Here is a 23,086-nt window from a genome sequence, read left to right on the forward strand (position 1 = left end):
GGTCAGTCGGCCCAGGAGGAGGACTGTGGTGAAGGCTGGCATCTGTGCTAAGAGCTGACTGACCCCTTTGCCAGTGGGCACTGTCCTGAGATGAGCAGCTCATAAGTAGTGGGATGCTGTACTATGACTTTGGCTTGAATGCTCATAGGCTTGGGCACTACACACAGTATCATTTATCATTGCTCTAGACAATAGGGAACTTGGGCCTCTAAGGACAGCTATGGCTGAGCATAAGAAACCCTGTTCAGGTTCCTCTCCTCAGAGAACAGAAGAAACCCAATGAGATGCAGCATCAGGACCACATGACATGGAGGAGGTGGGGCACTAGGAAGAATGGGTGGAATTATTGGGGGAAGAGTGTGGAGGTCTGACATCCCAGCACTTAGGAGACTGAGGAAGAGAATCAGAGTTTGAGGCTAGCCTGGGCAACATCCTAGCACTTAGGAGACTGAGGCAAGAGAATCAGAGTTTGAGGCTAGTCTGGGCAACAAAGTAAGATTTAGTATCAAAACAGTAACAAAGGACCAAATAAGTAAACAGACAAAAACCAAAACCACCAAATCCAACACAAGAGGAACAGCCTCAACCAGGAGACTAACACCGACCAGGTTGCTGGGTGTCAGATGCTGCATATGGGAACTGAAGTGTCATCACTCTGTGCTAGCATCTCACTCACAGGTGGGAAGATGAAGCCCACAGCGAGCAGTTTCCCAGAGAACAGACAGGAAGGGGCCTGAACATAATGAACAACTCATGGTTGTTCACTGGGACACTGTTCTCCAGAGCTGCGGCAGGGGTGTCCATTATTTCTCAGACGATACCAGTGGCCAGAAATGCTATTTCTGTCCAGATCAGTGGTTTGGGAGAGCCAAGTGCACATTGGAGATGAAAAAGCACAAGGCAGAACACAATACCAAGTGCTACAGATTGACTCATACCAGCAGGTGGAGGTACTCCAAAACACCAGTCAGAGGCTGGCCCAGGGGAACATGGGAACATGTACAAGCCAGTCCTAAAATTGCTCTGGCCATGATTCTGAGTGAAGCAATAGCTGTGAGGAAGTCACCCACAGACCTAAGGATGACATACAGCTGGGCAAGGCCACTAATAGGTAGGGCTCTGTGTCACTTCTTAAACAGTCTCTTTATAGCACATTCACTAGGTAAACTGCACGAGTTTCCTATCTTTCTCTAACTTGTATTTTTCTAAATGTAATCATCCTCAAGCAATCAGGGGTCTGTCCAGTCAATTCTGAATTCCATGCACTGGCTTCCTTGAGCTGCAGGGAAACCTGTCTGAGGAAGAGCAGGAGGCTAAACAGAGGGCACTGGCATTGACTTCTACCTCTTGGCCAGCTTTCTAAGGAGGACACAGATCCTTGTCAGAGCTGAGGTAGGTATCACATAACAGGGACCCAGAGTGACTACTGTTGTGTGGGCTACAAGAGGCCAATGAGACTGACCTAACTGCCCAGAGACCTGGCGATGTTTCTTACCTGTGACAAGGGGTGTCTGGGTGGGGGCCTGCTCCAGCAGGACCATATGCTGCAGGAGGGGGTTGTGAGCTGCTCCACCATCCCGCTCCAAGGGTGAGGTGCTCAGGTATGGGGTGAGGTGGGTGCCAGGGAACAAGGAGATCCGCTGCTGGAGGGCTGGGAGAGCAAGCCTCTCAGTATCCTGCTGGCCCGCCGCACCCTGAAAGGTACAACCAGGATATTCTTCAGGCTGTGGGGATGGAGGCAGACAACCACCCCATGTCATCCAGACCCACGGAGACCAACTTACAGCGGCAGGGCCGGTGGCAGGAAGCCCCAAGGTGATGTTGGGTAAGGATGGAGATGTGTAGAGAGGGAGTGGGGCGACTGAGCCTTCTCGAGTCACAAGTCTGTGTGCCAAGCTTGTCTGTAAACAGAAGACTTCGTGACTATCAGAGTCTGCCACAGATGTTTCGTCACAAGTGGCACATCCAGGACTGCGGGGGTCGGGTGTCACCACTTACAGTATTAGGGGCTAACATGTAGGTACCTGGTACAAAAACAGGCTGCACAGATGCTGGCCTCCAGATAAGCATGCCACAAGTACAGAATCAATGTTCCTGTCCCTGAGGTTTTCCCCTCCAAATGAGCTCCTGCTGCCTTGTTTGTTTTGGTTGAATCTTCCTACTTACCATAAAACTATGGGCAGGAGATTTAGGACAACGCATTTAAAAATATTTTTGTAGTTAGACTTTTTCTAAAAATGACACTAAAAGCAGAAACTAAGGAGAAAGTTGTATGATGAGCAGGAAGAACCATTCTTATATAAGAGGTAGTTAATGGTGACAACAGGACCTACAATATGTATGGGAAAGACAAAAGACTAATAAAAAGAACTTGTCAATCAAAGACCAATTAACAAGAGAGCAGAAATCAAGAGACAATGACATAAGAATCCATATTAAGGGAAATGAAAGAAAACGCTCAACTTTATCAGTGACCGAAAAACGAATTTACCAAATCATCAAACTGGCAGACTTTCTAAAAGCTTAGAAAAGCTGAAACACATGGCCGCTGTGGGATTATACACAGCTGTACTTTCTGCAGACTGATTTGGCAGTCTGTGTTTGGAAGCCTTAAAAGGTGAGTTGTTCTTCATTGTGAGCCTCCACTTGAGGATGCAGTGGTTAAGAAACATTCCTAAGGAAACGGCTTGCAAGCACAGAAGACAGCCACAGGGTCATTCAAGGAGTCACATGACAGCAGCAGTATGTGGCTTCAGCCATGCTAGTCATAGGGTTAGGTTACAATTTGGTATAAAGTTAGTGCAGGAGCTACAATTAAGTTAGTTAGTTAGGCTGTTTTAGACCTAGTTGTAGAGTTTGGGCTGGAGGTAGGGTTGCAACTTCATTTAGGGCTGGTGGTGTATGAGCTAGGGTTAAGTTTAGGGTGAGAGCTAGAGTTGGGGTAGTATTCATGTCAGGTCTACAGTTATAGCCAGTGTTAGGTTTAGGGTTGGGGGTAGGTTAAGGTTAGAATTAGGACTATGTTTAGAGTTAAGGCCAGGGTTAGAGTCAGTCAGTACTTGGGTTCCGTGTGGAACTTTAGGATAGTGTTGGTTAAGGTTTAGGTTTTAGGTTTAGCATAAGTTTAAGGTTTTGGGTACATTTAGGGTGAATACAGAGTGTTACATCTAGGATTGTAGTTTAAGTTAGTTTTCTACTGTTTCTGTCTGAGATGGAGGGTGGGACAGGTCCAGCTGTCTGGAGTGCTCTAGTATGTGCCCATCTACTCTTTGCAGTACATGGATAGGCCCTGCTCAGAAGAACAATGTTTCATGTCCACCTCCCTACATGCTGGGCACCTCAATGCATACTGATGAGCACACAAATGAGACTACAGGATGCTGGTTCCTCTGAGGCAGGTGTATGTAGGCATTATGTGGTATTTACCATGAAGAAACAATCTCACCATCTCTTAGTTCTTTTAGTGTACTATGTAATTAAGGCCAAGAAACAGTCTTAGCACAATAAAATTTCATTCCTGGGGGGGAGGATGGAGTGGTGCGGTGGGGTGTAGGGGGGAAGCATAAGCTGAAAGGCTTTGAGGAACAATGGCCACATGTCTGTATCCCTGGACTGAAAACAATTTCTCCCTTCCTACAAATGGACAGGTGGCCACTTTCCTAGGGTTCATCTCAGAGACCCTGACTTTCATGATGCCTTGGGGAGCTACCTGGGAGCTGTGCACTAGACTGATTGCCTGGGGGCTATGAGAGGAGGCAGGCAGGATATCTGCCTCATATGTGCCACCTGGCCCAGAGCAAGGGGTCTAGCTACCATGAAGTTTGCTAACAAAGTTCATGCACACCATCTAAGTAATCATCAAAGGGCTGTGTGTGTATGTGTGCTTGTACTATGCGTGTATCAAAAGTAAAAGTACTTTTAGATCTCACTTCAGGGATGATGTTTTAGCTGTCATGGAAAGCAGGGCTGCACTGTACTGTAATAAGCTGAGAACAAATAAGCAGAGCTTCTAATGTTTACAAAGGTATGGTGGGGGAGGTCCTTCTGTGTATATGTTTGTCTTATTGGTTGATAAATAAAGTACTGTTGGCCAATAGGGAAGCAAGTTAGGCAGGACTAAGAGAGAAGGAGGATTCTGGGAAATGTAGTAAGGGAGCTCCATGTGAGCCCAAGAAGAGAGGACGCATGCCGCTGGCGTCCTAGCTAAGTCTTTATAAAATATATAGATTAATGGTTATGGTTGATACTTAAGAAAGAGTTAGCAAATAAGAAATCCTAGTCATTGGCCAGCAGCATTGTAACTAATAATTAATCTCTGTGTGTTATTTGGGGGCCCTAACATGGCAGCGGAACTCAGGCAGGTGGCAGAAAGAGTTGTCATTACAAAGGTATAATTTCTTTTAGCACTCAGGTGGCTGCTTAGCTGATTTGTTTGTGGAGCTAAAGAGACTTGCTTGGTTATGCTTAGTTGCTCACACAAAATGGGTATTTGTGGGGTCTCCTGTCTTTAAGCAGAGCACACTGGGGGCTTGCAGGAAGAACCCGTCAGAACTCTGTCCACTACAGGATAAGTTTGTTAGCTTCCTGGGAGTGCTGTGGTTCCTTTGTGAGTTGCAGCCAGTGGTCAGAAGCTGAGCACACCTTGCAGGAGTGTGAGCACGTGCAGTTTGTAATGAGTGTCTGCAGAAAGAGGTCCTTGGGACATAGCTGAGGTTCCCCAAGGACCCCACCTTGCATAGCCCACACATGAGAAACCCTCAGCCACAGTTCATATGAGCCAGCACTCAAACACCAGTTCTGCCTGTGACATTGAGGAGAAAGATGGGTAACCTTATTGTTTTGGGGGATTCTCCGTATGCTCTACCGATTTGTGGCAGCTCAACTGACATATTTAGGCTTTATAAAGATCAACACACAACTTAACCCTGAGTAGCAATGTTCCACCCAAACGAGGAGCTGTTATAACTACTGTGATGTATCTAACTGTTCACACCACATGTGTATCTGGGCCTGCAGCCCACAAGAGGGAAGCAGGGTCAACATCCCAGGGCAGGGGGCAGTTTCAGGGTTGTGTTCTGAGGTTAATTACAGGTAGGTCTCTGCCATGACCTCAGTCCTACAGAAGGACTGTTAAAACTTAGAAGGCTAAAGAATACAAATGATGAGAGAAACAGAAGTATACAGTAAGAGGGACCTTGGAACAACCGAGTGAACCTTACTTCTTGCAGTGACCCTCATTTCTAACTTTCTAGAAACCTGAAAGTAAAATGCTAAGCCCTGTGCTTATGCATCTCACCAGCTCTTTGGAGGGGGAAGACTCACTCCTAAATGGTGAAGAAGGAAGTCAGTAACGACACTACTGATGACAAACTCCTAGGAGCTCCCAAGAAGCCTCCCAGTCACTACACTCACTCAGCACACAGAAGCTCTGGCTCAATCCAAGAGGCTCTTTTCAGGGTGTTCTGCTCCACCCTGGCCTGCAGCAGCACCAGTGGGACAGTCTGAGTTCTCCTGTGTTTCCCCCACAGCCTGGTCAGAGCCCACCTTCCTTCCCTGATGCTGCATGCAGGGCCAGGCATGTGGGTCAGGGGTGACTGTGGAGTGATGGAAAGTCCGTAGTGAGTGCAGGTGTGGGCATCTACTGTTCTAGAAAGCTACCCGTCTAGTTTTTGATCATCTCCTTTCTCTCACATTAGTGTCTACCAGTAATGTCAGTTTTCCTAACATGGTTTTGCTGGCTATTATAAATCATGTATTTCTCAAGTATGTCTTTTACACTCCACACCCATTCTCACGTGCCTGACGCTTGCACCATGTGCCTCAGCACAGTGTGCATGACGACAGCTGCTCCTGTAACATACCTGGAGAAAGATCAAGGAAAAGGCAGGTTGGGAGCTCTCAGTATGATGGAAACTGATGCCCTCCTGTTTCAGAACCACGATGAAGAGAATGGGGGAGTCATGCCTGGCAGGCCCCTCCCAGGGTATCCCATGTTTTGGTCCTCACTGGATAGTCAGATACTGGTGGGGATGCTTGCCCTGTGTGAGTCTGTGATTGACCCACCTCAGCTGGAGCGCTGGGCACGGTGGGTGTGATGCCATTTTCAGTGCTGACGTTGCCAGAGCTGCTATTGGGAGAGCTGGGACCAGAGCCAGGGGCGCTGCTGCACGCAGAGTCTGTAGATGAGAGACAGAAGTTGGGGTTGGGCACTGGATAGACATAGAGGGATCTACTGTTTCCTAGTCTGCTGGCAGGCAGAATAGGGCAGGATTTCAAAGCACGGATGGTAACACAATTCCCTCGGTCTTGGCTTTGCTGCTGAACTCCCATGAGCCTCCCAAAGCTGACGTACTGTGGATGCATGGCTGAGTCCTTTAGGATGCGCACAGTACCCATTCCATAGCTCTTTTGAATTTCAAGATAGTTTGAAACATCAGAAAGGTAAGCCCTTAAACACTTATTAATATTCAGACAAAAGACCAGTGAACACAAAGGCCCAGTGGTTTTCTAACAGCTAAAGGTCAAGTTCATTGTCTCTATAAAAAGAATTTCAAAGTAAACCAACCTACTGTGACTGCTCAGTTTACATGCAATCTTCTTACTTTACTATGAACTACCTAGAGGCCAGGAAACACAGGCAGTGGCTTCTGCAGCTCACTGATGCGGTTTGAAATCACACAGCAGCCTTAAGATACATACAACACTCTTCACACCATGGGCTGGCTGCTGCTATCTCCAACCACAGTGTGGGTGGCTACTCTATGTTCAGGGGCATATACTGAGCTTCTGATATCTGGCTCGGGTGTTTTGACAATGGCATCATCTGGTTAACGCTTCTCAAAACACACACAAATTGCTTTCCTGAACAGTTCAGATATCCTTCCATTATCAAGAGCACTCTGAGATAAGTCTAGTACCAAACTTGGACACAACGGGGCACTGAAGGGGCTCTGAGACACCCCTCCTTAACAGAGCACAGCTACTCACTAACCCAGCTGATAGGGCTCCTACAGAGCTGATTCTGAAATCTGTCTATTAGTACAGTCCTGCAAGACAGAGGAGGGGCGGACTGGAGCAAGCATGCTCACAGCCCTCCAGAGCTGGCAGGAGCTTGGTCTAAGTTCTAAAGAGGGCACCCTTTCACCCCACTCACAAGAGGAAGATGTACATAGTGACTTCACTTGCCCTGGACTTAAGTATGCTAGGGCAAAGACATCCTCACCTTAACTTGGCAAATGGGGGGAGGCTTGGTCCTCTGTGGACTGGGTCATTCACCAGTAATCTGAGGCCACTATTTACCCTCTAGCAGCTGCCACCACCCTACCTCCACTCTAGAACCCTGGACCCGGTCCTTGTGGTAAGAACCATGCCAGACACCGACCGTGAGCATGGGACTCAGTCCATCCTTTCTGTCCCTCTCCTCCAAATGCCAACTAGTGCACTTTGTGATTGTATTTCCCTGAACTTTACCAGCTGGAATCAAGAGCCCACCTGGACTGAAGAGGTCCTATCATTTTACTTCTTAACACATGTACTTTGCCTGGCTTTCACCCTCTACCCTGTGCTCCCTGCTACTTCAGCCTGTCTCTGGCTGCAGCAGAACCAAGAAAGTGCTCCTAGACACACACTCCTGAGGGTATGTAGATAAACACTCCTACCCATATGCTGCACTGCAGGGCAGTAAAATGTGGGCATGCTTTATGATTTTCACTTTTAACAAACTGATGTTCTAGTGCTTTATTCATTCTGGCTCCAGAAATCTACGGAAATGCACACGAGGCAACAGTTATTAAGTGAGGAGGACACAGGGTTGTACAATAAGAGGTCCACGTTCAGCCATGGGGTGAACACATGTGCACACTGTGGAGCGCGTGAGGAAGTGGGTTCCGTGTGAATCCTGATCCAGGCAGCACCTGTGCAGCCAGCACAGACTTCATTCCAGCTGGGAGGATCAGAGTGCGAGCCTGCTGTGTCCCCTGGCCCATGTCATGGACCTCCATGCAGGATGTAGGCCTCTCCTGCTCAAGGAACTCTGCTGTTCCCTTGTTCTACTTGGAGCAAGCCTAGCTAGAATCCCTTTCTGTCTGTTGCCTGAAAACAGCCTTTCCTGTTGCAGCTGCCCAGGTGGCTTGCAGACTATAGTTCAGCAATGACCTGTACTGTCATGCTGGCCTCCCGAGCCATCTCCCTTGGCTCATGCTTCACTTAGACAACAAGATCTCAGAGAGCAGGCACCTCTTCTCACTGTATCTGTGCCCAGTCTGGTCTCAACTGACTCTCAGTGGGCACTAAGCAGCAGCAGTCACTGGGGCACTCAGAGCAGTCTGCTAGAGACCCTGGCTCCCACCAGCTGTTGCTATAGGCAGCCAGGCTGCACACCAACAGGAACAGTTTCCACTCACATGCCCCTACAACTCCTAACTACACTTCTCAGTGAGGGACAGGTGAGTGTACATTTTAACACTTCTTCATCTTAGACAAGACATTTCTAATAGCATGAGCAGGAGACAGACAGCCACATGAAGACCATGATCATGCGTTCTTAGTTCTTAAGGTCTTAATGCTTTCTTTTGCCTCTAAACAAGGTGTTTCTAATAGAACAGACAGGGGACAGATAGCTGCAGGGAAAGGAAGACCGTGACAAACAGGAGATCCCAGGGACACAGCAGCATGATCTTCTTTGCATAGATCCAAGATCTACCAGCCAGTCCTGGACTCTAGAAGGCCACAAAGCTCTCTGTCCTGAGGGTGGGTATATAAGACTTGTGTACTTGCTCTCAAGGATGGCAGGACAGAAGCCCTTTGGTTTTCCTTGGTACATCAGCTCAGTCACTGAAACAAACCGAACCAATTGGGCAGGTGCTACTCACAGACCAACAACTAGAACCCTGGTCTTCAAACAGTGTGTTCATGGTGGGAACTCCCTCCAGGTCAGCTCTGACAGCTTCCTTTTTCCTAGAAGCTAGCATTTTAGAGTGATGGGGTGACCCCTGGGGGAGGTAAGGACTTAACCTAAGAGGGAAGAGCTGGGAGGAACTTCCTGGGGTGGGGAGGGCTGAATCCTGCTGCTTGTTCACCAGCAGGTGGGGCCAGCACCAGCTTGTTCACTGAAGTGTGACTAGCTGAGCTCCTTGCTCTCCCTCTGCTCAGCTGGACATACTGGTGGGAAACAATCTGAAAGGCTCCAAGGCCCATGATGCCTGTGGGCGGCAGAAAGCAGGCAGAAACATGCCATCACCACTAAAGAGCAGCTAAAGAGAAGCTCTGGGTATAACCCTGAAATGCCAGGCCAGACAGTTCTCTCACCTGGGCCCGATGGCAGCCCTCTAGGGGAGCCAAGCCAGACAGCAGGCCCTGGGTAGCCATTCCAGTCCCCCACTTCTAGGTGGCTGGGCCTGGCATGTAAGGGACACTGAACAGGATTGCACAAGAGGATTAACTGAGTTGGGTTGAGACACATTTGTCAGAAGTGTCAGAGTGCAGGGTGTGTGCGTGTGTGTGTTAGGATGGGGTAGAGTAGGTGGGGTCTTACCTGCTCCCTGACATACCTGTGACATCCAGGGGTCGCTTTTTTAAAGCAGTGGCCACAGGGCCATCTTTCCTGCGCAACAGGGGGCTGCTCCGTCTCTCAGCTACTTTCTGCTTAAGCCTTGACCGTAATTTCAGGTTGGGCTCAGAAGCTGTATGGAAGGAGATGTTGTTATAGCCAGGCAGACACAGCTGGGGTCAAGGGCATCACACTGGTGGTTTAAAAGATGCACAGCTGGTAAATTTCCACTTAAGTGTAACATGGAAGCAGGGCTCTTCTGATAGTTGGCTCAAGCTCCTGCTAGCTCCATTAGTGGGTGCAGTGCATTGGAGTCAAGGCAATGTGTGCGCTTCCATCCCACCCTGATGACATGAGCACAGTCTCACTGTCTGATTTATTGGGCATAGCAAGAAACCACTGAAGTGTGACAATCACTCAATGAGGATGTCTCTGTAAAATTCTCCTGTAACTTTAAAGTAGAGCTGCTCTGAAACCCGAGAGAGCTGACAAGGGCACCTTTCAGGCTGTCAACCGTGACATCATCTCATCGCAGCTTCCAAATCACTAGCTTTGTTGTTCACCCTAAGACACCTGCATCTCACAATCTGGGAGCAAACACTAGCCAGATCCTGGCAGCCTCTGTGAAGGCCAACTGAAGCTCCAAAGCACGACGGGAAGGACTGGCCGGACTGCTTCTCCGCACTAAATAAAGTACAGCTTACACCCTGAATTCCTTTGCTGACACTGTCCAAAAGGCACAGCTGAGGTTGGGACCTGATTTGGTTTTTGTAAAACCTGTGCAGACAGTTATCTAGGAACCCAAAACTATGAGGCCACAATAGAACTCCATCCCCTGAAGGAAAGTGCAGACCCATTTCATCCCTACTCCTGGGGCAGCACAAGCCAGGAACTGCAGCAGTCTAGTGGGGAACTCATTGGGAAATCCTGATGGGATGGCACACTGGACTCTGCAGCCCTCAGCTTCCAGAGAAGTGTAGCTTGGGAGTTTCAAGCCAGCCCACCTGCCAGAACCCCTTGTGTCTGTTCTGTCAAGCTTGGGCAACATGCTGATATGTGAAGTTGTGAGAAGTCACCTTAGCCTCTTTGAATCCTGGGAGAAGTTCCCTACCACCCATGTGGCAACACACACACAGATAGCCAGATCAGGACTCAGAGAGGCCAGGGTTCTGAGGAGGAGGCCTGGGGAAGCTCTGGCGTGAGTCACATGAGCAGCTGAGGCGAGGCAAAGTGCAGATTTAAGATTGTTGGGGAGAGTGGAACTAAGCAGGTTTCCTAAACAGCTTCCCAGAGAAGGCAGGCTCATAAGAAGAGACGAGAAACCCACACTGGCAAAAGCTGCTTCCTTACCACAGCCAGTTTCCACATGCAGGAAGGCCCTGCCTAGTGCCAAGTGAATACTGGGTCTGTGTTCTTAAATGTCCTGGTCTCCAGTGCCAAGAGTTAAGGATACTCTTTATTCCATATACATACATATATAATACATACATACATACATACATACATACATACATACATATTTGGTCTTTGAGATTTTGTGATTGCAACAGAAAGTGGACAAGGACAAGCACAAACTGTAGGAAGGATCCTATCAATGAGGGTATGTATCGGTGATCTAATCAAGTCCTTGTTACACCTTAGCCTTTGTGTGTTGAAAAGCACTGTCCGTGTCTTTAAAATGGCCTTAGAGATCCAGCAAGGATAACTTAAATTTTTGATTATTTTTTTTTCTATTTTATTTTTTGTGAATAGGTGTTTTCCCTTTGTATGTTAGTATACCACATGCATACAGTGTCTTCTGAGGTCAGAAGAGGGTGTCAACTTCCCCTAGGACTGGAGTTCCAGCTGGTTGTGAGCTGACATATGGGTGCTGGGAAGTGAACCTGAAAGATCAGCCAGTGCTCTTAAGCACTTAGCCATCTCTCCATCCTTGAAGGTAATTCTTTAGGGTGCCCAGAAGCAGTGGGAAGGGACCAGGCTCCAACTCACCTGAGACCATAGGCAGAATTCTGATAGAAGGGGGACTCTTCAGCAGAGACACCACTGTTGTCAATAATACAGAAAGGAACAAGGCCTCTGATAGGAAGTTAGGGCTGGGCTATGGGAGAAGACTGACAGTAGAGCTTATATTTGGAAAACTAGCTCTGAGCTCCTGGAAGAAGGTGAAAGTGAGGGCAGCAGAGCCTGGGATGTCAATGGTCTTGACACTCAGCAGGTGCACACAGATGCCATGGGCCTGGTCTACTGAGCTGGGTTATTTCCATGTGGCCCTCTGCTAAATGGAGATGAGGGGAAGGCTTGGTAGGACAAGTCACAGGGTGGAAGGAGTCCAGACCATCTAAGAGCTGGCAAAAGTGGAGCACAGCCTTCCTCTAGGTCTTCCTTGACTCACTCAACTGCTTCCCAGAGCAGCTGCAGGGTGAGGAGGTAAGAGTGACTCCTCAGCCACTAATGTGTGACGTAGCTGGGGATGGACTCAGACAGGTGGGTTCTGAGCACAAGAAAGCTCAGGCAAGCTGCATGCTATTTTCATGAGAGAAGGAAGAAAGACACAGAGTATGAGTGAGAAGCCATCCCAGGGAGCCCACCAAGGGCTGTGCAAATATGCCTGGAATACAGAAGAAAGCAGTACAAAATTGCTAAGGATTTATTTCACTTTTTATAAAGATTAAAATCCTTTAAGGACTAAGATGGGAAAACTATATGAAAGTCAACATAAATTAGTATAATAAAGTCAGAGCCAGGAACTATTCAGATATAGTTATTTTAGTTTGTCATTGTAACTTGATCATGGTACTTCATGCAGGAAACCTCACTCACTGTGTCTTTTGTATCACCACTTCATCAGAAACACACAGAAGTGTGCTTAGCAATGGCAACATCAAGGGATGGAAGAAGCCATATTCAGTGATCTGCTGACCATTTCCCTGAATATCATAGGAAGTTAAATGCTTTCTCTTGAATCCTTATTATTAATATTATTCATGAGCTGGTGGTGCCTCTTAAAATTTGGAATGTAACCAAACTTTAATCAAGGTTTTCTGGAGCCTCTCCAGAAGGTGAAAAGTATTCTTTCCTCTATTCTCAGGGCGTGGGGTCTGTAGGTGGGCTACACGATAAGGCTAGAAGTCAACATGGCAGTGGCTTGGCTTCTAACAGTCCCCAGAGAAATGCAGCCTAGAACAAGGACCAATGTGGGTAGACTGAGACTCCTGGAGAAGCCTTAGGGCCCCAGGGACAACCATGGAGGGCCACATGGCTGTGGGGACCATCAGTGGCTAGTGGGCTAAGTGTTCTGTCTCCTGTTTTGACAGTCTCTCAGGGAGGGTGCTGCCAATTCCTGGCAGGCTCCTGAGCCTAGGAACACACACCACCATCTGCAGAAAAGGGATAACAGCTGCAGTCCTGCTGCTTCAGTGCTCTGGGCCAGACAGGACAGTAGATGCACTGTCTCTTCCTGTTGTCTCATGGCTGTGTTCAGAAGGGTCTATCCTTTGGTGGGAGCTGACTGCTCTGCACTTAAGACTGTGTCTTCAACCTTCTATAGCAACACCTTATCCACCAGGAATGCAACAAACCTGACAGGGCCATTCCATGTCACACTTCAAATATTAGTTAAATCCTGTTTAGGCCGAGCTAAAATGCCCCTCCATTCACACTGGCCATCCCCTGGTTTCTGTTTGTTCAAAGCCATGGCAAATGACACCTGGCAGTTGGTGTCCTCTGAAACTTCCTAGTTTAGGAAGGAGTAAAGGTGAGCCTGTTTGTCTCTGAGATGCTTTGTGAAGAAGCCACTGTACACGGCTCTAGTGCAGGCTTGCTTAGAGCCAACAGAAACTTGGGATTTCACTGACTTGTTTAATAAAAAGCAGGTGTGTCCCTCAAAACTCATTTCTGAAGGAAGGCCAGAAGGAGCTCCCCTGTACTGCCATGCACCTCCACCACAGAGACTGAGGCTATGTAGCTCCACACCCTCTGGAATAGCCTCCAGAAAGCCCACCCTTCTTGCCATCTCAACGCACTGTCCACAGTCACTTTAATCCTTCTCTAAAGTCCCTGTCCTCTACAACCATCACCCAAGAAAACCAAGAGTGTCCTGGCTTGTCTTGTATTCTAGCATATTCCTCTTGTTTTGATAACAGTCTAGTCCCCTTTATAGACTTTGTCCATAAGAGAGCTAATGTACAAAGCTGTGGGCCATCGAGGGTGTCTCTGTAGGACCGAGCATATCTTTCTCATGGGTACTTGCCTTCATGCTGGGCACCTTGATCATCCCTGTCTGGGTGCTACCCAAAGGCTGTATAGAGGCTTACACACTCACCACCTTGGCCAGCACATCTACAGGAGTGATGTTTGTTAGTTCTGGAACTACCCTACTGTTCTGGACTGTAGAGCAGAGCACATTCCCTAGAGGGGATTACCCAAGGAGCTCTGGGGATGAAGCCAAGTTCTACAATGCAGGAGTACATGTATGAGGCTCATTACTTTAGGATTAATCACGCAGGAAAGCTTAGGTTCATTTTAAAAAGTGTGTCTGAATGCAAAAGCCAGTTTCTTAAATTAGCACAAGATATCAAAGCACTACCCATGGTTCAACAGAGTCCCTGGACTGCCATCAGGATCAGGAAACCCAGGCAGCAGAGTGCACACTGACCTGTTTTCCTAAGAGGGAAGTCATCTTTGGCATCATACATTCCCAAGACTGGGTGGTTGTAGGAGGCTGATACTCCACTCTGGGGCGGAGAGCTCTGGTCAAGGGAGCTGTGCTGTGTCTTCCTGGAAAAAGGCAAAGACAGGTATCAGTGTGCCCAGGCATCCTAAGCCTCAGGATACCAAATTCTGAAACATGACCTTCTGTTAGTCCCTCTTCTCCAGGTGTGAGGTAAGAGTAAACCAAAACAAAGAAGGGACAGTGCCTACAGCCAGTCTGTGTGCCCTATGGTCCATTCTCTGCCCAGATCTGTCCTCTGGGATTCCTAAACCCTCAGAGGGCTTGTCTTCAGGGTATAAGCAATGGAAGATCAGTGGGCCCAAGCATGAGAAGTTACAGGAAAGGCTGCAGGCAGTGAGATGGGGTCAGCATGGACTTCTAGCAGATGCTGGTAATGCCCACATCTGCCTGTACCCTCAAGCATGGGGCCGCTTGAGGATTTTCCTTTTGCAGAATACGTCCATCACGCATGCCCACTACAACAAATCCCCTGGCCATCTCCTTTTCGGGACAGTTCAGCAGCAGCTCAAATCTCTACCCTGGGAGTCACTAGAGGAAGTGAACTTCTAATGGCCACACACAACTCAAAGTCCTAAAAATGGCCAGATGGGAAAGGCTGCACATGGATGAAGGATCAGAGCAGGGAGGAGGAGGTGGCAGCAGGAATTGGCACTGAGGCCACCCCAGATGGCCTATAGCCAGGCCTTCCTCTGAACTCTGAGAGCATGAAACATTCTGTGGTCTTGAAGACAGGAGATCTGCTTAAAGACTCAAACACACTTACCCACTTTCTAGTTTAGACTTTGGCAAGTGATTTATTTGAATACACAGTACTTAGCACCTACACTGGTGTTCCTGGAGTTCTGTGAAGCTAGAGTGGGAGCTCTCAGATGTGCACAAGTGTATATTTGAAAGCATATAATGCAAATAATGGACTGAAGGGACTCTCAGACAAACCTAAGAGGGCAGCCATCAAGACTTCTTCAATGCTAAGTTACAATGGGGTCCTTGGCATCCCTTTCCTCTTTCCTACAAACACAAATGGTGTGTGTGTGTGTGTGTGTGTGTGTGTGTGTGTGTGTGTGTGTGTGTGTGTTCACATGTGTGGGTTAAAAAGATAGCTAACTATAAGAAAATAATTTAAATATGGTAATTAAAAGACATGCAATGAACATTTTATGTTTCATGACAGGGTTTCTTCCTACTGAAGAACAGTTGGAAAGCTGGCCACTCCGGATCCAATGGATCTCCTCTTACTATCGAATGTCTCGAGATGCTGTCACTATTAATACCCACTTTTCTGGCCAGCCTGTGAGTGAGCTGCAACAAGAGACTGCTATGGATCACTTGCCTCCAGCCAGGCCCACAGCTGTCTGTGCTGCCTTCCACCTTATCCTCTGGAAACACTCCTGGAACTGGGGCTGCTGCTGTGCTGCACAGCCAGGGGCGCCTTTGTGGGAGGCTAGAGATTACAGAGGAGGATCTTCATGCCCCCATACCCTGCTCACGCATACAGAGCAGCCCCCTTACCCATGGTTCTTGGCATTTCTCCCTTTCATGCCAAGTACAAGCAGCCACTTGGGAAGAAATGCCAGCAGATAAACTTGGTGTGGCCTCCAAATGCCAGGCTAATTCACCTCATCCTGGAATAAACCCACTGAGGAAGGATCCAGATGTGTGATCAAGATCAAAATCCTATTCCTGACTAAGTTTGTACCCCCTAACTCCTACACCTTATGCCCTATCACTGAAACCTATTTATATACCTACCATGTAAGTTTATAACTTCATACTCAACCCCTCTAAACAGACTCACATACCTTTACAACCCAAAGGTTAGGACCATAGAACAGCTTCTACCTCTTCCTGATTTCTAGCTTAGGATGCTGACAAAGTCAGCAGGAAGATGCTGGTTCACTGACCAGGCCTTTTTAAAGAGGAAGTCTAGGGGATGTACCTCAGTGGAAAACTACCTGCCTACCATGTGTGAGGACTGGGGTCAATTCCCAGCGGCACCAGCACCACCAAAACCATAAATAGAAGAATAGAAATAAAGGCAGTTCTTGTATTACTGCAGATAGGAAGACAAATACTGCTATTTTCTTCCTAAATGCCACCTTGAATATGGAATGCAACAACACAAAATCAAGCATTTAAATTCTATCAACAACTGGCCTTTCTCATTACATCAGATTTATACCAGTGATTTAAAATAAATAAAACTCTTTAATCAAGTGTAACATCAGAGTCCAACAGAAATGTGTGAGCTACACATGTAATTTACATTTTCTAGTAGCTACATAAAAATGAGAAAAAGAAATGGGTGAAATTAACTTTAGTATTCTACTTAACCTGACATATAAAAATACTATTTCAACATATAATTAACATGAAGCTTATTCATGGAAATCCTGTGGTCTGGATTTTCTGCAAGCCTTAATTTCAAAGCATGGACAGCCACACTGCACTGTGAAGGCTCAGAAGGAAAAGTTTTAAGGCTCAAATTGTGGGTACTCTCTGCCCTACATGTATTATCACCACCAATCAGGCTTTGAACAGTCCCAATCCCAGACTGTCTCCTTTGTCCCTTTGCTGGTGATTCTCCAGCTTTGTTTTGCTGGGCCCAGCTTCACATGACCAGAATGGTAAGGGGTAAGTGTCTGCCCTGCCCTACCTAAGGCCCCTGTGTGTAAGGTCTCCACACTGCTACACAATTGCAATGCATGGTGATCCAAACTATTAGGCCACTCACGTGCTGTGGGCTTGTGGGCCATTTCTGTTTCAGCTGCTAAAAAAGATTAAGCCTGGGTGTGTACTTGCATGCCTGGTCAAATACTAGAAAGCACACTGCTGGGTGGTAGTACCATTCTAAGATCTGCTAAATCATTTCCAATGGACACTTAATTTCCCCCTAGCCAACTGTGCAGGAATAGCCACCCCGACGTTGCCACCCCTAGTCTGTTAAAGTTTAGCTAGCCCTGTAGGTGAGAAGTGGCACCTCACAGGGATGGCAATCCACACAGCTTCTATTGTGGCAAACCTGTTAACATCTTTGCCACACGTGTGTTAAGCTGCAGGGCTTCACAAGCACTTTACAGATGCACACTGAAGATTTCCTTCTATTCTATTGCTCGATTTTTTTCTTGAAAGGTGCCTTTCAAAGAACTGTTTTAAATGTTGATGGAGTCTGACTGTTTCTAGTAATGGGCTCACAGCTCATGACACTGATGAAGAGACTTTGCCAGTTGTTACACCTAAGCTCTTATGGGTAATTTTATTGCTGGAAAGAAACCCTCCCCTCATATTTCCTTCCAGAAGATTTGCTGGCTTAGTTCTCATGTTCAGACCTCACTAGCTTTAGGCTGCTACCGGCAATCAGCACATGTGTGAAGCTGTGTAGTGGTTCGACTCTTTCTCTTGAAGACTGTGTTCTGTCAACACGTCTTGCAATGGGTCAGCCACTGCACATGGGTGTTCCTTCCATGATGGTTGGTTAGGATCTTTACATGCTCATCAAATGCAATAAAAACAAGCTGGCTTCCTGGACGGTCTATCTGATATCAAGTACTGCCCTTTCTAACCAGCTTGCTCCCAAACTGCTTCAGGGTCTTGTGCAGGTTAGGGCCTCCCTGGAGCATCCTGCTCAGGACCAAGTGCTGGGAAAAGGACTCCCACTCTCCCCCCTCTGTGTATTATCCCTTCAATCTTCTGGCATGTACCAATCCCCTTCCTTGGAATGCCTCACCTGTAGCAGGCTGCCTGCTTGCTGAGTCCTGTTCCCAGCCACATCTAACTCCACAGCCCCTGTCCTGTCAGCCTTTCTCCCCATGCCTTTCTGCTTCAGCTGTCCCATCTGTCTATACAACTGTGACTGCCTCCCTGGGGCTGTAACCCAATTCATAAATCCCACTTCCTGCAGAGAAAGGTGTCTCCTCTTTGAGCCCTGTATTTTCTTATAACAGCACCCCCCACTGAAATTCATAGGCCCTAAGCTGGACTGCTCCATCTTTGCAGTCCACCCCCAAACCACCATCCCCACTGCTATCCTTGGCTGCCTCTCCCTAACCATCCTTACACCTGCATGTAAATGTAGGACAATGGGCTGCTACATGGCAGAAGCCCAGGCTGACCTCTCCAACAGAGGTTGCAGACAACCCACAGACTAAGGTTCTCTCTAGCTCCTACGTTGCCTTTTTCAAGGGCCCTCCTGCCCATGACCACTCATCACTACTCCTCATGGGCCACCTGCCTTACCGTCTTCTGAGCTACATGAAGACCAGTAGTCTGCTTTAGTAGACTTGCAGTGTATATAGCACAAAGCATGTAAGGGACAATGAAGAGCCTCACTGTACAAATGCTCCTCCCCAGGTTGTGTTGTGGCAATGGAGGTCATCTATACAAATAAAAGGGACACTTCAGTGGGATCAGTGGGGTTTTAGTAAGAAACACTTGTCCATTCTCAATCTAGGAAAGCTGTTTTTTTTTTTTTCCCCTCGAATGAAATTAATGGCTTCATTTTGATTTAAGAAAACTACCCTATTGCTTCTTTCTAGCAATGAAATGACCCTTAAGAGCAACATAACATCATTTCAAATTAGCCATGTGCTTTGTAAGAGAACTGGCCAAGTCTCCTCAGTGGGCTCTATACTGTACCACAAAAGGCCCATGCTGGCGGGGCCTCCACTCAAACTGTTTTTACCCTGGGCAAGTCAGTTGCTTTTATCTCTTGGGATGGACAAGGTCCTGTTCTTGGTCTGCCCACTATGTATGCTCTGGCCCAGGTTGGTATCTCTTCCCAGTTCTCCCCAACTCTCTCAAGGACCCAGTAACTAGATCATAAAAATGCTGTCAGGCCCAAAGGGAGCTCCAATTCCCCAAAAGGCAATGTATATGTTAAAAAGTGACACTATAGGCTCAGCCAAAGCTGGACTATATAGAAGGATTGCTAAAAGCCTATAATCATCATTCCTTAGAAACCCATGAAAAGGGTTTCTGTGACTTCCATTATCTTTCCTTGACTCTGGCAAAAGGAACATAGAGCTATCCATTGGCACATACCTGTTGTTGCATATCAAAGCCCTATTCATACTTGCTATGCATTTCAAAGTCCATACTAGCCTCCTAGCCCTTCTCACCTCCCCTACCCCTTCTTCTCTCTGTAATGCTATGTTTCACCCCTACCTGCCTCATTCTTGCTTCTGTTGAAGACAACTCTGTTCAGTCTGATTCTTTTTCTCTTTGCTCTGCACAATTCCAGACGGCTCTAATCCCACCCCCCACCCCCTCAAAAACAAAACCCATCCCCTAACCATGGAGCATCCATTTCAGTGGATTCTTTACTGTGTAGAGACCAAAGTTCATACAGACTCTGATTAAGCATGAGATTAAAACTGAGTAAGTAACAATGGATAATTAGGACAGAAGTCCTTTGCAAGTGCTCCTATGGTGTTTAGGAAATGTGACTGGCCACTGGCAGGAATGCTGCTTGATACCTTGAAGATATCCACCCCTCATCTGGCCAACAGTGACACACTCCATCCCAAGAGTTCCTCCCTTCAGATCTGGCTACAGAGCTTTGGGGGTTCAGCATCTCTACCACCCCTACATTACAAGGCCTTTGAAAAACTGGGTCCACTCAAACCTGTCCACAGTGCTGAGTATGCCATGTACCCAAGAGCAGGCCCAGGTCACTCACCCATACCAGTAGCGGGGATCGCTGGAAATGCAGTGGTTCAGGTTCCGGTGGGCCAGCGCCTTCTTCTTGTTGAGAACAAACTCCTGCAGCTTCATCTTCACCTCGGTGCTTGCTACAGCACCTGGGAGGAATATCAGAGTGAGGAGGAGGCAAGTATGTGGAGCAGGGAGTGCCAAGGTACAAGGCGAGTGGGTGTGGGGGTGGGGGGGCAGGGGAATCTCCCTCTGCAGAGCTCTCCCAAGGCCAGGAAGCTTTAAGGGGAGGTCGCTGTACCCTACTGAAACACAGACTACAGCATGGGAAAGACTTCTGTCAGTTAACACAACTTATTTCTGCAGGGAGTTTTCGTATCCTTGCATTAAATTTCAGTGCCAAATGCTGGAAGCATGGTGGCTCCACTCTTTCTACGGAACAAGCAGCAAACTAAAGTTCCAAGGAAATGTAATTTCCTATACAGCTACCCAGGGGGACAAGGTCTCTTCTACTGGGAAGCTGGTAGCCAGGTCCTACATACACTACAGCTATGGCTTTCTTTGCACCCAGTGCACCTCTGTCCCCTACCTGGGGTGCTACCTACTCTTTTGGCAGGCAGATATTGTCATTTCACTCAGGTGGAGATTGTGCATCCAGGGCTTTCTTGTAGCATGGTAATTATTGCTGTAAGCTGCGTTAGAACACAAGATCCCAGAAATAGACTACACGAGGATGCCCCAACTTGCCACACACAGTCTGTTCCACAGATCTACTGCCAGATACCTCAGTACTGTGCCCACTCATCCTTCTATTGAAGAATGTGCTAAGGGTTCCTATGAATACCATCATACAGTATTCAGGTACCATCTTGGATGGTCCCCAATACTTCATGAAGCACACAGGACCAGTAGAGTAATCCTATCACACAAACAGACTCAAGATACTTTGCTAACACATTTTTTCAAAATATCTCTGCTCACTGACAGCCTGGCTCTTCCACCAGGCATGAGGGGTACACACCCTCTTCCTAGAACCCAGAGATAACTTCCTACATGGAGATACTCCACAGGTACTCTTGAGGAGTTCTGGACAGCTGTGGGACCTACATTTACTGGACTATCTTGGCTTGACTTCATCACCTGGCTCAGTTCTTCCTGGGAGTGAGGTAGGTGTGTGTGTGTGTGTGTGTGTGTGTGTGTGTGTGTGTGTGTGTGTGTGTGTGTGTGTGTGTGTGTGTGTGTGTGTGTGTTTGGGGGTGGCCATGCTCGGGGTCTGTGGACCTTTTCTAGTCATGTGAGCTGCTTGGTTGCTTTTAGAATTTATTCAGAACCTACACATTAGACTGTAGAATAAAAACTATAAGCAGGTGAAGACCTGGAGAGAGGAAGGGCACACATCCACCCTGCTCTCATTTCCTGTCAAAATCTGGACAGTCTGATGTCCCACACTACTTTTTATGAAGTCTAATCTGTGTTTTCCTTTGTTACTGCATGCCACATCCTCCCTCCATTATTTTTTTTAAGCTCTGCATTGATTTTTCTTTTGAAGTTTGGAGGATAATCATTGGGGGTGGGGGCGCTGAGGCTCTCATCTGGCACTAGCAATCCCTGGGTTCAATCCTGAGACCACCAACCAAAAAGGTAACCCTTTCAGCTAGCTTCTTGTTAGTGTCATTTTCCTGTTTTATCCTGCATGCTCTAGAGCCGTTTCAGCACAGGGACTGTAAGTGGCTACTATCAGAACGAGTATCTCCTTCTCACCTTCAACACATGCCCAAGGCAGAGTTAACTGCTGGTTACACATCCTCTGGTCCTACAAAGCAGACCAACTGCCAGGTTGATGTACTACAGACCCGGAGCAGGGGAGGATTTGCAGACCCTGACAGGAAACCACCATACTTCAATGCTAGTCACCGGCACTCCAGTCCAACTGTCCGTCAATTCGTGGACTTGGAAATGTTTGCCCTACATGTGACATTTCTAGATACTCCTGAAAGCAACAGGTTTACACTGAACAGAAACACAAGCAATAGAAACCAAGAAAAGGATAATGCCTGCAAACACACTAAGTATCTTTACAATCAGCAATAAAGGAAATGCCCTTTGGTGTGGTAGGGGCAGAGAGCAAGTCCACAGAAGAGCTACTTGAAAAGGGAAATGCAAGCCCAGATAGAAAGCAAACTTAACATCACTGCTAAATATACCAAAAGTGAAATTAGCATTTTTACCATTACAATGATGAAACTATTAGGCTTTTTTTTTTTTTTTAATACTATGGAGAATGCTTCTGACAAGGCAGATGGTGGTGATGGCATCAGTGGTAAAACTGACAATAGTGGCCTGGATGGCCACCCCTCTAAGCCTTTCCAAATTGATGCCCAGATGGATAAGGGGCAGGAAGCCATGTAGGAAAGCAATGAGCTCTTGGTATGCAGGATGAGGAAGGCCTGTATCTATCCACAAACCAGCACCCCTCCTCAGAAAATGGGAGACTCTATGGCAGTTACTGAATCCAAGAGTGCTCACAGAGCTGGCCGAGTGATTCTTGTGAGCTGCACCCTCATCCTGACTCCACAGCATCATTTGGGTGAATGGTGATGTGGGACAGCAGTCAGGTGGCAAGGCTGAGGTTTAGGGTTCAAGGTTATGTACTGACTTGGCCTGCATATGACATCATCAAATCAAGCGCAGGGTCACAATTTCTGAAGTTCAGAGGGAACCATCTTGACTCTTGGGTTCCACAAGGAGAATTAAGAAGCAAAGTTTTGTATGGCCTACTGCTTGCTGGCTCAGGCTCTCCTTCCACGTATTTCTCTAACAGAGGGAAACACAATAAATGGACAGCAAAATTGTTTTCTTTTTCTTTTAACCATATCCAAACTGATTATCACTTATCCACAGGACAGATTTTCAGAGCTCTTGAGAGGTGCCAGCACTGTCCTTGCCATTGGTGACAACACTGTTCACACACCAGCAGGCACCAAGGTGAGGTCTGAGTATGCAGTCAAGACATGTAGAAAGAGAAAAGAAATAGCAGACCTGGACGGCAATCGGGTATGTGGGGAGGCCGATGGGAGGGCAGAGGCTGGGGACCCAGTAGGCAAGGCATAGTGCTGACCAGTCTGTCATGGAGCTACAACTTGGCTCGGCATGACACCCTT

The 23,086-nt window shown here is 47.4% G+C and overlaps 1 protein-coding gene across 16 annotated transcripts in view; it reads right to left on the bottom strand.

Annotated features, from left to right (window-relative positions):
• The window catches only part of Hdac4 (histone deacetylase 4), a 255,535-nt gene that overhangs the window by 52,025 nt on the left and 180,424 nt on the right, over positions 1 to 23,086 (bottom strand). For 12 of the 16 annotated variants that reach the window (XM_027397619.2, XM_027397617.1, XM_027397621.2 and 9 more), the window contains 6 exons: positions 19,954 to 20,074; positions 14,202 to 14,323; positions 9,549 to 9,680; positions 6,064 to 6,176; positions 1,785 to 1,901; positions 1,496 to 1,694 (listed from right to left, as the gene is read on the bottom strand). In XM_027397619.2, the coding sequence (XP_027253420.1) occupies positions 1,496 to 1,694; positions 1,785 to 1,901; positions 6,064 to 6,176; positions 9,549 to 9,680; positions 14,202 to 14,323; positions 19,954 to 20,074 (804 nt within the window). The remainder of the gene's footprint in view (positions 1 to 1,495; positions 1,695 to 1,784; positions 1,902 to 6,063; positions 6,177 to 9,548; positions 9,681 to 14,201; positions 14,324 to 19,953; positions 20,075 to 23,086) is intronic. The other 4 variants (XM_027397622.2, XM_027397609.2, XM_027397615.2 and 1 more) reach the window with 3 other exon arrangements.

This window comes from Cricetulus griseus, chromosome 2 (assembly GCF_003668045.3).
Source record: "Cricetulus griseus strain 17A/GY chromosome 2, alternate assembly CriGri-PICRH-1.0, whole genome shotgun sequence".
In the NCBI taxonomy this organism is placed as follows: domain Eukaryota; kingdom Metazoa; phylum Chordata; class Mammalia; order Rodentia; family Cricetidae; genus Cricetulus; species Cricetulus griseus.